At 36.3% G+C, this 17,079-nt stretch overlaps 1 protein-coding gene across 3 annotated transcripts in view; it reads right to left on the bottom strand.

The window, feature by feature from the left end:
* The window catches only part of CPED1 (cadherin like and PC-esterase domain containing 1), a 296,363-nt gene that overhangs the window by 166,649 nt on the left and 112,635 nt on the right, over nucleotides 1-17,079 (bottom strand). For all 3 annotated transcript variants that reach the window (XM_068549367.1, XM_068549369.1, XM_068549370.1), the window contains exons 7-8: nucleotides 1,023-1,165; nucleotides 165-237 (exon numbers count right to left, since the gene is read on the bottom strand). In XM_068549367.1, coding sequence (XP_068405468.1) covers nucleotides 165-237; nucleotides 1,023-1,165 — 216 coding nt within the window. The remainder of the gene's footprint in view (nucleotides 1-164; nucleotides 238-1,022; nucleotides 1,166-17,079) is intronic.

The following is a 17,079-nucleotide window of genomic DNA, read 5'->3' as shown; positions in this document are numbered from 1 at the left end:
AATTCTCTGAACTACAGTAAATATAAGTCTGTAGTAAGTTTGATGCAAGTTGCACTTATTGATCGGTTACTATGAATGAACACACCACCACCACCACCATATACACACACACACACACCCTTCAGCCAAAGGGGGAGATCCCATGAGGACTCTGGCATACTCACCTGGAGCACTACAGGGGACCTGACACTGCCATAACCCATATCAAAAGTTAAAAGTTGAAAACATAATCTGCATCTGAAATAAAAACACAAGGTAACAAAAATACATTCTATTTGCTGTATTTACTCTATTATTTGATACTATATCATTAATAATCACTAAGGTTAAATTTCAAGGTCCATACTAATTACAAAGAGCAGTGGCTTGGATAATCCAAAATTGAATACAAATTATCTTTGGATTTGGAGTCTGTTTCGTTCCTTACAGAAAATACAAATATATCTAAAGTATTCATAATACATTAAACGAAAAAATGAAGTGACTCCACAAAAACGTAATATGGAAAAGGAAGCTCTCCTACTCCTCCATGCTAGGCATTCTTATTTGCGTATAAAGCCTGATAAAGCTTACATGGAGGCACCTCCTTTTTTGACATACTCGATTTAACATTTCCCTAGAAAAAGGCATTAAATTACACTCAAGTAAACTGAGATATGGAGATAAGAGTTAATGAATTTTGTTAATAAAAATCTATAAATAAAAATATACCTAGTCAATGGAAAGCATATATGATAAAAATAACTGAGCTTGAAAGGGGCTGCAATTAAAAAGATAATTTAAATAACTGTGCCTTATTTCTTGTCACCACTATTTAAATACTGGTGAGTCTTTAACATGCTCTGAAGTTTTAGGATCAACAAATTAGAAAACATAAGTTTAGAAGTTCATATTTTATACTGATATAAAATTTTCCAAGTAGCACCTACTTGTGATAATTAAGATATATTTTCACTAACAATCAATTGTTAGAAGTAGGGTTTTTTTTCTTTATTTTTTTTGACATTGAAATTTGTTTTTACCTATGGAAGACCTTTGGTCCCAGAGTAGATGTTTCACTGAATACTTCAGCTGCTAGCAGGAGTTTGCTAATTGCTTCCTTCATGTTATCAAAAGCTTGAAGAGGTGAACTTGTTCTCAGAAACGTCTCAAAAAATGTTTGCAGCTGTGAACAAAGTAAAGGATTCACATGTTGAAACTACAATCTCAATTTGTCTCTCTATCATTTCCAAAGTGAACAATGTGAAAGATCCCTTTAGGCTATCTCTCCTTGACACACTCAAAAAAAACTCCTTAAAAAGGAAAATTTGATCATCTAAGACATATATACATACATATATATTTTATATATACATATATATGTAAAATATACTGAAAGAGTATATAATATACTTAAGGTATATTATATAATAAATATATATTATCACATAATATATAATGTATATATATTCTATACATTTAAAAATATAAGCCTTCCGATTGAATGTGGGGTGCTGAAATTACATCCTGTAATTTAAATTACTTTAGAGGTGCTTACTCCATTTTTCTTCTCATTCCATGGCACGTAATCATGGAAAGTGAAGTGGAACTCACAGAGCTTGTGATCAGAACTGCCAAGTTTAATTTGTGACTCTTCTACCTAGGTGAACTTGGACTTGCAACTCACTTCTCCGAATTTTTGTGTCCTTTTCTTTAAAATGGGTTACTACCTACCAACAAGAGAGTTGTGAGGCCAAATTACAAGAAAGTCACTGTAAAGTATGAAATTCAAATCTAAGCTTTTTATTATTATCCCTTTCCTGCATATATCAGAACAAAAAGAACTATATCGAAATTGCTTCTTCTTCAGGGTATTTTGCTGTGGGAGCTCTAGCCAACCACAGAAGAATCTAAGAGAATCTCAGTGTCCTCCTAACATGTTAATTTCAGGCTTCATGTGGCTAGAGAGAACGGGGCCATATTACAAAAAGGGGCAGGATGTTAGGTTTACCTCTTCATAGAAACACTATAGTTGGTATCACAAAGAGCTATTTTTATTTGCTTAAATATGAAAACAATCACAACAACAAAACTATATCTTGAGGATGCTTAACACCAAAGTTCAAGTCAAACTTTTTAAAAAGTATAAAATAGACCTCATACTGATTCATAAACTTTCTCTGGATAAACATACGCTTTCAAAAATGAAGAACAAAAAATATTTTTTGAAAAAACATGCAGCAGGTATTCTATTAATATTTTTGGAAGAACAGACTAAATTTATCTGAGCTGCGTAAGACTGCAAAGTGAAACACTTTTGTTGCTATAATAATGAAGGACAGATATTGGCACAAATCACCTGAGGGAGATGGTAAATGTATCTTTAAGATACCCAAGCAAAATTCACCCAAGAGAAACAAATGCTGACTTCATAAACTTTTCCCAGCTGAAAAACAGAAACTTAATGAGATGTACACTTTAAGACCCTATAAACACATCATTAGCATTTGGCAGTTGGGGTGTTTTTCCCTCTCTAAGGACTAAGGAAAATGAATGCAATAACTGTATGATCAAAAGAAAATAAATCAAAGCTAACACTAAAAATATTAACACCCTTGAGTCAAAACAGAGTCACATGTTTTTCCAAATAAAAGTAACTCATCACATTTCACTCACTTCACCATATTATATAGAAAGGGTTATTGATAATATTATTGCATTTTTCCATTTTAATGTTTTCTAAATATCACAGGGTTCAAGGTTAATAATTTAAGAAAGTTGGAAATGTTTGTGTAGCACATAGGATATATAAGATTCATTATCAAATTATATCCTCCATGGTAAAAAATTAGCAAATTAATGCTTAGGATTGTATTTATTCTTCTACTGTGGAAATGTGTATTTCTTAATTTTTGACTGTAATTAATTTTTCACCATGTGGAAAGCACTATGTGCTGGGTTTTGGGGGACAAGGTACGTAGCATGGTGGTAACTCTGTAGACTTTAGAGGCTGAAAGTCACAGTTTCGACTTTGGTTCTCCTGTTACTACTAAATTGTGAGACCTTGCGGGATTACTAACAGTAACTTTATAGAGGTATTGCTAGGATTAAATCAGAGAATGTACATAAGGTACACCGTCACCCATCACACATCAATATTCAGTACACGTTAGCGCCTCTTATTAATTAAAACAAAAGTCCACAGCCTTCCTTCAATCAAGGAAGAACATTTAAAAAATATATGATAAGCCTTTCAATAGAAATATATTTAAAAGGGAGAAGAAAGAGGCATGATGGGTAAATAGACCCCATCACTGGTATGTCTCCCAGCAGAAGTGAAAGAGGAGAACTGAAGGACCAAAATAACTGGCTTTCCTCCCATTTCCCTAAAACTCAGCCTGCCAAGAGAAAGACCAGCCTCAACCACCAATCATGAAAGCAGGGGGACAAGAAGCTAGACAGCTGCCATTACGAACAGAAATGTGGAGAGAGGAGATAGAAATGGCATTCAAAAGGCACAATTCAAAATAGAGAGACTTCTTCATTTTTGTATTTGTTCTGTTAACAATCTTTGTCTCTAGATGCATTTCCTTCTATCTCATTGCATGCATTTCCATTTATTTAAGTCCTTCAAGTCAAAGAAAATTCTAGATGAGTCATCTCTTTATTTAGTACAGTGGCAAGCAAATTACATATGCCAGAAATGAAAGTAGAATCATGCAAATGCTCACTATTTTTTTTAATCATCAACTTTCAATAAGTCGCCCAGAGAGGGCAGAATACTTATATCAATTTTTGAAGCTAATCCACTTAGGCTAAGTGGCAGACTTCTTTGACTGTCTGCTCATATTGTAATTTGTTACACTAATTTATTTCCTTGGTCAAATACTTGAGTTCTGTGCATCTCAATGTGCTCGCATGTAGAAAGAGAAATGTGCTTGATGATTTCATGAGACAATGTCAAATCTGAAATTATTTGATAATAATTCCATTCAAAGCTATCAGAACCCAAAATACACTTTTCACTCAGGAGCTTTCTTAACCCAAGCACAAATATCTGAAAGAACACCTTCACTTTCGTAAGTTAAAATCAGCCGTGAACTCAAATATCACGGAGACTTCTCTGTCTCCAGATCAAGACTTTTAATCAATGTATTTGAATCACCTAAACATGAGAATATAAGATCCCAAGGAAATCAGTGTCTTGGCAGTAAGGTAAAAATGAATAAAAGAAGATCTTAAAACATTTAACATGACATGAAACTATTTTATGAACTATAAATTTTCCTCCTTCAGTACAAAAATGAAACACAAATTTAGTGCAAAATAAATTATGTAGAAAATGACCTTGTAAGATCATGGCTGTAAAACCAGGCAGTTAAAGCATCACCATTTGTTTGTACTTGTGTAAAATTCAAGCAATAACCCAGCAAGGTATTTGTAATTTCCACATCTAGCCATTGAAATATACGTAGATGGGTCAAAATTATCAACTAAAAATAGAAGGACAAGAGGGACTAAGGATGAACTTCAAAATATTTGTAGGAAAACTTCAGTTATGTTTTTAATATCTTAAAATATTTCTAAATTGCCCTTATATTCACCTCATTCCTCCACCTCACCTCTCACAAACCCCTCCCATGCTAAATTCTGGGCTTCACCTGATTAATTTCCTTTATCCTCCCATAGGACATTAGGCAGATTGTTCTCAGCGGCAAAGCATGTTGTTCTGTGTTAAACTTGCTGACTTTCTTGTTTGCTCTCACCATTAGACCATAAGATCTTTTAGGGCAGATACTGTACCATTTTACCTTTGTGTGGCCAGTATCTAACGCAGGGTAGTATTAAGTAAACACTGTTGAGTAACTAAACCTAAGTATAACATTACAGAAACCACAGAGACTTTGATAAGAGAAATAGTTTACTGGAGCTTCTGGATAACATAAATTTTCTCCTTAGGACAACATGTTTATCTCTCGTTTCCATCTCGTGAGCGAGGGAGGATGAGCATTTTTCTGGTGACTTGTAATAAAACCTTTGAAAAATAGAAGCTCACAGCTGTTCAGGAGAATTTTTGAGATAAGAAAAATATAACATAAGAGTTAAAACACAGGATGAAAGATTAACCAATATTAGAGTTTTTTTTAAAAAGTCATGTTCTTGACTAACTGAGAAGCTATAGCAGAATACTGATATTTCAATATTTTGAATTTTCAGTAGTGTTTAATAGCATTGTACCTTATTAAAGCTTACCAGAATTTCCCTCAGTATTAATGCGGGAGAGAGAAGTTTTCATCTTCTCAAAATAAAGAAGAATATTAGTACTTAAAACCATTTTGCACCAACAAGCATATGAAAAGATGCTCAACATCACTAGTCATTAGGGAAATGCAAATCAAAACCACAATGAGATATTACCTCACATCCATTAGGATGGCTACTATAAAAAAATAAAATAAAATATTAAGTGTGGGCAAGGATGTGAAGAAATCAGAACCCTTGAGCACTGTTGGTAGGAATATTAAATGGTGCAGCCACTATGCAAAACAGTATGGAGGTTCCTCAAGAAATCAAAATAGAATTACCATATGATCCAGTAATTCAGCTTCTGGGTACAGAGCCAAGGGAACTGAAAACAGGGTCTCAAAGAAGTATTTGTTCATCCATGTTCACATCAGCATTAGTCACAATAGCTAAATGGTGGAAGCAACTCAAGTATCCATCCATGGATGAATGGATAGACAAAGTGTAGTATATACAGACAATGGAATATTATTTAGCCTTAAAAAGGAAAGACATTCTGACACATATTGCAACTCAGATGAACCTTGAGAATAGTATGCTAGTTGAAATAATCCAGTCACAAAAGATACTGCATGATTCCACTTACATAAGGTATCTAGAGTTGTCAGATTCTTAGATATAGAAAATAAAATAGTGGTTGCCAGTGGCTTGGTAGGAGGGGGAAATGCGAAGCTGTTTAATGAGTATATAATTTCAGTTTTGCAAAAAGTTCTCGACACTGGTTTCACAACAATGTAAATATTTTCAACACTACTGAGCTGTACACTTAAAATGGTTAAGATGGTAAACTTCATGTTATGTATATATTACCACAATTGTTAAAAATTTTGAAGTAATATTGCAGTTTTCACAGCCTTACTCCCTCCAACAACCATGTTTAAACACCTGTTAATTTTGTACCACAAAAGTCCAAAAGAACACTTTTTTAATGGTTATAAATTTTGCAAAAGAAACAAAACACAAAATAACCCCTCCCTTGCTCCATTTCTCAGCTCCTGCAAATATTGGAAATAGTTTCCATCTCTATTCCGTCTCCTCTTAGTCACTGTTTTATCCAGAAACAATCTTTTAACCTTGAACTTTCTGCTTGTTTAGTCTGAGAAATATCACACAGCAAGCTTGAATGCTGGTAGGAATGACCGAGAATAGAGGACAAATTTATGATGGAACACAAAGTCTAGGGGATGATCATTTCAGTTTAAAAGGAAAAGACCTTTTTTTTTTTAAAGGAAAATATCTTATGTGATATTTTCCCTTAAAAGGAAAATATCACATAAGAGTTCAGACTCAGTTTTATCCACGGTAGAACTAAGGACACAACTAAATATATGAAATCCAAGAGTCTATGTTCTTTTCCAGATTAAAAGGGGAATAAATATGCATTCAAATCTGCCTCTTTTTAATACAGTTGGAATTTAAGTCTATTGTTCTTGATTGATATTATTCTGCCTTTTACAGACTCAATTGGGATCTCTCTGTCTGACTCTGACCTAACCAATCTCTCTCCCTGGCACTTGCCAAACTCTTAAAGTGTATCTGAAGGAATTTGAACACCTCAGAATTTTATCCCAATGTAATATATTTTATATACAAAGTATTTTTTGATCACCTTATAATTCTCAATAAGAAAAATGTTTATAAATTTAATTTAAAATTTCAGTTACCATATGGCTCTAAATTTTAAAATATTTTTTCCAAAGAGTTACGATTACAATTATTTGTTGTACACAATTGGTCAGAAAAATAGAAATACATTACAAATCTTAATAAATAATTTATAAAATAAGAAGTAAAATTGTTTTGGAAATGCACCCCTTAGATGGATACTTTTTTTTTTTTTTTTAATATTATTTATTTATTTATATTTTTGGCTGTGTTGGGTCTTCGTTTCTGTGCGAGGGCTTTCTCTAGTTGTGGCAAGCGGGGGCCACTCTTCATCGCGGTGCACGGGCCTCTCACCGTCACGGCCTCTCTTGTTGCGGAGCACAGGCTCCAGACGCGCAGGCTCAGTAGTTGTGGCTCATGGGTCCAGTTGCTCCGCGGCATGTGGGATCTTCCCAGACCAGGGCTCGAACCCGTGTCCCCTGCATTGGCAGGCAGATTCTCAACCACTGCGCCACCAGGGAAGCCCCGGATACGACTTCTTTTCATTCACTTAGTTGAGTCTTTTTATCCATTGAGACAACAGTATTTATTGTTAGAATGAGAAGGGTTCAGCATTGGTATTAATATTATTTTCATCGTAAGCATGGAGAAGATTTGTTCACACAAATACATAGGTGTAGATGGAAGGGTTTAGTTAGAGCAACATGACTTAATTCCTTGAGCTCCCTTCAAAGTATATGAAAAAAAAAAACACGTAGTGATTTATCATGAAATATTTAATTTTGTTAAAAACTGAAAACAATCTGAGTTGTGGAGGATTTGTTACTTGGTGATAAGCATCCTTCACTTTCTCTAGTGAAAACCGTATTTAAATGCGTCTGTTTTGGGGAGGGGTTGCAGAATTTTTTCACCCTGGAGCAATCATTATTATAATATTAGGGATAGATGAGCGCTAGGTCTTTCTTTTGAAGAGCAGAGGGCTGTGCATGAAGGGATGGGGAATAAAAAGCACCCGCTTTAGAGGCGCTGTCTCAGCGAGATCAAATTTTAGGAAGGTATACATGTGAAAGATGAAGTTATGGGCATTGATTCTCTTGAAACTATCTATGGGCCTGTGAACCCCTTGGAGAGTCTTCATGGCTCCCCAGAGGCACACGACACCCCACCTGAGGATCATAGCTGTGTCTGGCCCAGAGAACACATCTGCTGCACGTCAGAGGGCTGTGGAAGGAGATGAAGGGCTGGTGAGCATTCTGGACCGTAGCAAGAAGTCTCCTTTGTGTTTTAAAGGGTCATGATTTAGGTGGAAAATCAGATATATAAAAACAGAAGGAAAAGAGAAAAAAAGTTTTGAGAAAGGGAGGGGAAAAAAATGACTAAATTACAAACCTAAGCACTGATGTAATTTTTCATTTCACGCACATGTGGTATTTGGATATAATTCTATGTCATACTTAATAATACTCACTAACCTTAGCCAAGTTGACACCATGTGCCAGACACTGTGTGTTTCTCATGCACTGTTTTGTTTATATTCACAGCAATGTTATGAGGTTGATACTCATTATCCCCATTTTATAGATGAAGAAACCGAGGGTTGAGAACACAAGTAATTTGCCTAAGGTTTTACAGCTAAAAGGTAACCAACATGGGTGTTGAAACCAGTCTGCTTGGCTGCAAAGCCCCAGCATTACCTCTGCTATTGTGGCTTTGATTATACAGATTTAGGAATGTGGATGGACCCTGAAATATTGAAGAATGAATCATCTGTGTTTTTACTTTCACGGAAAATGTGTTTGAAACTGTCACAATTCTCAAACACCCACACATCTAACAAATCAACTCAACAACTTGAGCATTTGTGTAGCCTAATTACCTTTTGGAAAAACTAAGGACATTTCTTTGTGACTTAAATGAAATTGCCTGGATCAAGAACAAATTCTGTGTTAAGTCAAATGATTTAAGAACATAAATATTCTCGTCATTTGTTTTAGCTCATTGAAAATTGGCTTGCTTTAGGGTAAACCAAGAAAAACTAAATTAATTGACTGAACCTAAATTAGGATAATTTTTCCTCATTCTCTGGAATTATATCAAAACTCCAATATTTAAGTAAGTTTCATGCTTCCAGTGACATGAATAATTTTATTCATTTGTACTTCTTAATAACCCTAAGCTTTAAAGCATACATTAAAATTGGAAATTCAGAAAGTAGATTCTGTGATTTAATCAGTTTTATGGTTAAAAATTTTTAAATTTCCCATATGTATATCAGAGAATTGATCAGAGCAAGGTACCAAAATACAGAAGGCTATGAAGAGCATAAAAATTTAATTATTTGCTTGGAACGGTAGAACCCTGATTGCGTTATATTCAACCTTCTCAGGGAGCTGGCAGATTATCCTTATTGCCCCGTCTAGCATCTCTCAGTAGGATATAAAGGATCAGAGAGATTTTGCAGAAAAAGTAAAAGTTAAAGTTGTAAGATTTTATCATTGGACTCTGTGGACATATGTCTGCTCATTTTCTTTATATGAATGCCATTGTTCAAGCAGTTCACAGCTTCTGCATTTTCAGTGTCTAGAATGCACAGTCGAATGCCTGCTGCTTCTGGTTTGGTTTCTCCAACCTCACTCTGGCTTCCACCCCAAACGCTGGATAAACTGAACCCTTTCTAGGGTGCACAGATTCCTAAGTATTCTCTTCTCACCTTCTTATCGGAATACATCACACTTCATCATCCTACTAACCTCCAAGGGAACTGACCTGTGAGTTGAGGTCCCATGTGTTTGAAGATAACCCTCGATCCCATGGTGGTTGAGAAGCAGGCACTTCTGTCTGGGTTGTTTTTACAGTAATGGGGACCTGGACACCTGGGACCTGCCTTGTCACACTAGGCAGGCTGAGCAACGAGTTATTCTGTTCACGTCTTAGAAGTGGCAGGATACCTCTGTTGGAAATGGCAGGAGGGAGAGGGAATGAGGTGGAGAAAGGCAGAGAGGAAAGTGAGCGGGAAAAGAAACACCAAGTTCCCAAGGCGAGAACTTATTCTATGCAGGGCCCTCAGGCAGGGTTTGGAGCAAAGGAGACCTAAGAACCAGACAAATGGAGACGAAGCATGTAAACGGGTAGTCTGCCGTGACAGCAGGAAGCTCTCCTCCTCTCCACCTCCTCACTTCCCGCTTCTCTGTCCCACTCCCTTCCATGTGCTCTGTCTCAGGAAAGGGACCCACCAGTCACAACATGGCTGAAGAGTCCTCTTTGAGCCCTCTCTATCTAGCCCCTCTCTCTCAACTCATCACTGACTCTTGTTTCTACCTCCAAAAGGTGTCAGTTTCTCACCTTCTTTAGACCACCACCTCAGCGACCCGTCCAAGCCACCATCCTCCTCACCCAGATGCCTAGCAACTGATCGCTCTGTCCCCACTCATAATCCTCTTCAGTCTGTTCTCTACACAGCAGCAGCAGAGTGGGCTTGAAAAGGCAGAGCTAGTGACGACACTGTGGTGTTCTGTGATCCTGCCTGGACTCTCCTACCTCAGGGCATCGGAATGGGCCCTTTGCTGGGAATGCTTTACCACCAGCTCTTCAAATGACACTTAATCTCCTCCACGAAGCACAGCTCAGATGTCACCTGGTCAGGGAGATCTTGTTGCCTCTCAAAAGTGGGCGACCCACTCACTTTCTACACAGCTTCCTCCCTCGTTGCATTCTTAGCAATAATAAAGATCTGCATTATGCCAAGGGAAGTAAGTCAGACAGAGAAAGACAAATACTGTATGATGTCACTTATATGTGGAATTAAAACAATACAACAAACTAGTGAGGATAACAAAAAAGAAGCAGACTCACAGATACAGAGAACAAATTAGTGGTTACCAGTTGCCGGGGTGGGGGGTGGCAGTAGCGAGGGGGGGAGGAGTGGGAGGTACAAACTATTGGGTGTAAGATAGGCTCAAGGATGTATTGTACAACACGGGGAATAGAGCCAATATTTTGTAATAACTGTTCATGGAAAGCAACCTTTCAAAATTGTATTAAAAAAATGTAGTTCTCTGTATTTTCTTATATATGTATAATTAATTTTTATCTGTATTTCATCTACTATTCAACACAAGAATAAACTCCACGAAAGCAGGGACTTTGTCTTGTTTGTTACGATATCACTTGAACCTAACACAATGTCTAGCATATGAGACACTTCATATGAGAACTGCCCAGTAAATATTTGTACAAGGAATCAAAAAACTCATTTAAACCATAGGAAACTAGCCCTATTTTTCAGATAGAAAAAGTGGTTCAGAGAGGTTGAAAGACTTGCCTGAGGTCACACAGTTGGTACAAGGATCTTCCTACTGCATATCCATATCTAGGCCTCTAGAGGTCATGCTTTGGGATTTTTGTTTTTAGTTCTGTAGATCCAGCACTATAGATCCAGTACTAGTGATTTATTTCTCTCTCCTTTAGAGTAAAAATGCAACTGGATATACGCTTCTCACTCAGCCTGAAAGAACGTCATCATTGTCTTATTCATATTTTAAAATCACATTTCTTTTTCCTTTTACGGTAACTCCTTGAAAGCATGAAAATGTAACATAGTTCCTCAGCATAATGTTTTTCTTCTTTGACTTCTGAGTTTAAAGTAATAATTTCACTCTCTGTGACTTGAATACATATTCTTTATGTAGATGATTTGGGTAATCAAGCACACGGGAAAATTCTCATGCCTTTCAAATATTTCTGGAATCAAATTTCTGATAGAAATCAATTTGGAACAGTACTTTTTTAAACAGGTAAAGGAGGCTGTGATGGCTGGAACTACTGGATTCTGGAAGACTAGACACCAGGCATCGGGAAGCTGGTTTAGAAGGGGACACATACCACATATAGATACATATAAATACAGGGATACCAGGAATTCCTCTCTTGTTTGCAGTACCTTTCTCCAAATGGTAAAACTTGCTTCACAGAGCTTCTAATAACTATTAATAGTTTCATAAGCATGGAGGTGAGGGAGAGAGGCCAAGCTGTTATGAGACAGAGGATAGAGTCGGGGGTATGGGGATGCTCTATATCAGGAAATGAGGAAGTCAGAGAATGACTGCTTTACTGGAAAATGCTCCAAAGAGACAGAATTTACAAAAGCAATGAAATATGTCTGTATATTGCAGTTCGTATAGAATACAGCACGATGCGTGTGTGCAGAATCCTGAGAAAGAATCCATCTTTGTCTGCCTTAGTAACATTCAGAGGAATGAAAGACAAACTTTCAGTTCCACCTCACAATATTAGGTCATTTATATAATTCAAAGGAATTCAGGCTAAAAACCGATTGGAGGTTCAGGTTGAAATCAAATAGAAGTACACACAGAAGATACGTGGATAAAAATAATGCACTCTCAGATGCTGAGTCGAAAGTGCTAGTGCTAACTTTACAGTAATTAAAAAAAAAAAAACCTATGTATTGCAAAATCTCCTTAAATGGAAAAACAATTCCCAGTGACTTACAAATGTTGATATCATTCCAAATAATTATGTGACCTAGGCAATTTAAATTGCACTGAAGATTTACCACCATTCAGAATCTCTACTTAGCAATATAGCCTTACTACCACAGCATGGATTATCAAATAACTTTTTAAAAATAAATATGTATATTCCAGTGAAAGAAAATGGTCAGAGATTTGCTGTCCAAATATTTTTGCTTTCTCTTTTTCTTTCACTATTGGACAGTGCAGGCAATACCTATAAAGACCACTTGGGGGCAATACAGTATTTTTGTTGTGTCTCATCACATAGCTATGTAGGTTTCAGAGAAGATTGCTGTTTCTTTCAAATTTGAAGCCCCATTTTAATATATGGGAGGGAAAAGGCTGTATTTCATTTTAAACTTACAATGCATAAATCACATAAGACAAATGCAAGTCAGATTTTCTCCTGAAGGGAACAAAATGTGTCTTCTTTTAGCAGACAAATCGGTCTTACCTAGTTGGCACATTTGGGAATATTTTATATTTAGAATTTGTCACAGCTTTAGAGATAGATCTCAAAGAATAAAGGAAACTGTTAATAGAAATGTTTAAAATAACAAACATATAATGATCTTCAAAATGTACTAGTGGAAAGTTATTTTGTTTCTATACTTAAAAGTGAAAATGTAAATATCACCTGTCTTCTCCACTGAGTATATATTTTAGAATAAACTTAAGCATTAAAGTAATTAATTTTTGACAACATTTACTGCCATTGTCTTCACTGTTATTACTTTGCATTCACATCACACTTTGTAAAGGGGTTATTTTATTACTGATTATTCTTTTCAGCAATTTGATGAGTGGAGTCTCTGTTCCAAGCCATTTCTCTCCCCTCTGTCTGCTGAGTATTAAGTATTGTCAGGCACCGAAGGTGTTTCTTTTGTAAATCAAAAATAAACATAATCTCTTCTTTAAAGAATTCTACATGTATTTAGGCCAAGTAAAGTTTTCTGCTTCATTTTTGTTCTCTTGATTCTTTCATTTACTTTATCTAATTTTTTTCTCCCAATATATTTTCCTGTCCTCAGAAGATATTTAACATTACCACAGGGATGCAAAACTCAGGTGAGTCTTGCTGTCAAAGTCCAGGAATCAAGGCTTATGAAATTAAATTTGGTAACTCTCTTGGTGCCTTCTCAGAAGTGAAAAAAAATCAGGAAGATGGCAGGGAGTTTTGCCTTAATTCATGGGTCCATTACCCAAAGATTCATCTTAACAAATCCTTATCATATGGAGGGTACTGAAGGAAGAGATTATAGCTGCTCTGCCTTTGAACATCTTTCTGGCTTAGCTAGCTCATCTATCGAAGAAATAATGAGAAACTGAAAAATTAAGATGGTGTTCCCTGTGGATGCTTAAACGGCTCTGGAGCACTGTTTACAAGAGTCCTCATTTTTCATGCTCAGTTTTTACTCTAAACCCTTGTTTATTTTATAAACTTCTGATCAGCGAGGTGTAACAGAAATCAGAGCAATAAGTCTGTACGGGATAACTACAGAAAGAGAAAGAGCCTCCATAAACTAATTTATAAGCGCTTCTGTGATGTCCACAGGCCGTCGACTCCTAGGCTCCAGTTTGGAGAAATGACACTTGATCTTTGCAAATCCTTAACTGGGCATCTTCCTCATCCCGACACAGGCATCCACTAGATGGCGCCAAGGAGAAGGGGGCTTTGAACAGGACAGGTAAAGGGGGGGGCGGGGAGCAAAGGAGTAGGCAAATACACACCCTAAACCCCAAACTACCACTAAGGCCTTCCCTCTTCCATCCCTCCAGCATCCTGAATGAATTCACTTACTTCACCTGATCTCACACTGAAGTCCCTGAATATCAGTTAACCTCCATTTTCCTGGATAGATAATTAACACTTGTCCATCAGTTTTCGTGCATTAAAGGAAATAATAATTAGCAAATTTATTCATTAGGGTTAAGTTTCACCTTTATGTTGTCACTACAATGCATATATATAATGGGTCCATATCACATAATTATATCAGTTCACTATGTTAGTTCAGAAGAGATGACATAATTAACAAAGATGGTATATATAAATTCATTATATTTATCTTCTGTTGCAGAACCTACTCTAAAATTTATCTTCTGTCGCAGAACCTACTCTAAAATATTTCCCCAAGTTTCAGTTTTTAGCAAGTTACAATTAACAAGATACCTTTAATAAAAATGATAATGATAGACAATCATTCACTGATTAATATTTTTTGAGGGCTTCCCTGGTGGCGCAGTGGTTAAGAATCCGCCTGCCAATGCAGGGGACATGGGTTCGAGCCTTGGTCCAGGAAGATCCCACGTGCCGCGGAGCAACTAAGCCCGTGCGCCTAGAGCCCGTGCTCTGCAACAAGAGAAGCCACCGCAGTGAGAAGCCCGCACACCGCAACGAAGAGTAGCCCTCACTCGACGCAACTAGAGAAAGCCCGAGCGCAGCAACGAAGACCCAACACAGCCAAAATAAATAAATAAAATAAGTAAATTTTTTAAAATATATATTTTTTGAGTGCCTGGCACTCTCCAGATTTTGCCTGCAGTTCTGAAAGCTTAGGGTCATGTGTTTAAATGATCATTTTTGATCAAGTAAACATGGCCATGATTAATGAATAATTTTCTTAGGCTAATAATCCAGGTTCAGTATTAAGAACAAATGAATGCACAAAATTACCTGAAAGCCTTTTATGGAACAAAGATGGAAATGAATGAGTGAATAAAATGAATGAATAAAGGAAATTTTTCAACACAAGAGACAAAGTTGCCATGAGCAGTATCAATGCCATCAACAGCATAAAATTATTTTGCATTTTTTCACTTCAAAATCCTGGGCAGTTGCAAAATAATCATTCTTTTTCTAGAGCTAACATATACCTGAAATAATATTTAACACCAATATGGGCTGATTAGATAAGTGTTATTTTGCAATTATTATTTAGGTTTTTATTGTAAGTCAGTTCTCGTCACATGTTTATTCAATTTTATTCTGGTTATCTATAATTTCTATTTATATAAAATCATACTTTAAAATGAACACCCTGATGCAATTTTTAAATTTAATCCAAGCAAGAGTAGACCAAGTAATACATCAACTCTTTTTTACAAACTCCTAGAAGCAGGCTCTTATTCACATTCCTTCTATAGCTGACATAAATCTCCTGGGCCTACAGAAGGGCCAGATGCTCAGTGAAGAAGTCTTTTACAAGGTCTGCTCCATAGTCTGCAGTTTTAGACGTAAAATGAAGATCAGTAGAAGAACACTTCCTCAAGTTGGAAAACTATATTGTAACTTTATACCTGCTTCGAAAGACATTACTCATTTTTACCTTGAGAATATATGAGCTATCTCACCTGACATTATGAAAGGCACTGTATAAATATTGACAACAAATGAGGCTAACTTTATCCCTACAACTGTATCATGTTTCCAAAACTGAATAAGAGACATATGCATCTTTTAAAAGGGGTCCTTGTAAATAACAACATGCCCCTCTTTGCCAAGGTTCACTCTCTCCTCTGTGCACATTTGCTGATTGCATCGATGTGAGAGGGAACTGTGGGCACTGGAAATGGAAGAATGGTCCCCCAAAGGCCAGTGCAGTGGTGGTAGAGAGCTGGTGATTTAGAGACTGGGCAGGAGCTTGCTTTAACTTTGGTTTCCACTGGAGGTGATTCTCATAGATACTGATGTGAGCAAAGACGGCAATGTCCTGTGTTTTCCGTTTTCTATCAAAGCGGCCCTGCCCAGAAATTCAGATGATGACATCTGCCTATTACATTTCCTGGAAAGCCACTAGAAGATCATTGCAAAATACAGGGCTGAATGAAAATAGCTAGGGATTAAATATCCTTGGGCAATTTCTTCACATGGTTAAACAATTTTAAATGATCTTTGATTGAATTCCACCCAAGCATTTATCAAGAGCTGATTACATTCAAGGAATTATCCTCATGTAACCTCTGAATATCAAATATCAACAAAAGAACATCTTCAAATATGGAATGGCTGATCAAAATACAAATTCATTTAAGTTATGTCTCAACTAGACAAAATAAGGCTTTGGATAGGTCTTCCTGCCAGAAGTCACAAATCACTCCAGCAATACATTTTCATCAAAGCAGTCAGCTATGATCACAAGTATATAGAATCTCCAGACATCATAAAGAAGTTATAGACAGGAGCGTTTCCTCTCTGCTGGATAACTTTACAATGGATGAAGGGATAACTTGTGACTTTTTACTCTAAGAACCAAATTTAAATTTCTTGCAGTTAATCTATATGACTTGCGTATAAAGACAGCCATGGATGTATTTGACTGAAAGTTATAGTTACAGTGTCTGTGGAAGAGTTCTACTCTTCAATGCATAGGTATAACTGGAGTGTTTTATAGTTGAATTGAGAGCTTTTTCAGGGAAGAAATGTTTGAATAAAATATTGCTTGCAGTTGGATTTATTATATTCACCAAGAAAATGACATTGCTTAACAGCAAGCAGCAAAAATGGTGGTTTTAAAACTGGATCAAAGGATATAATAATCAAATGTTGCATTTGCTATTAATTTTCTTTCTTCTCCACCTCCCTTTCCCTTTTAAATTTGAACATTCTTTGGAAACATCTAACACTTATATTTTAAATTATTTTTATTGTACAGAAGGG

The sequence above is a fragment of the Eschrichtius robustus genome, chromosome 8 (genome assembly GCF_028021215.1).
Source record: "Eschrichtius robustus isolate mEscRob2 chromosome 8, mEscRob2.pri, whole genome shotgun sequence".
Lineage (NCBI taxonomy): Eukaryota > Metazoa > Chordata > Mammalia > Artiodactyla > Eschrichtiidae > Eschrichtius > Eschrichtius robustus.
This window is presented reverse-complemented; position numbering and strand designations above follow the sequence as displayed.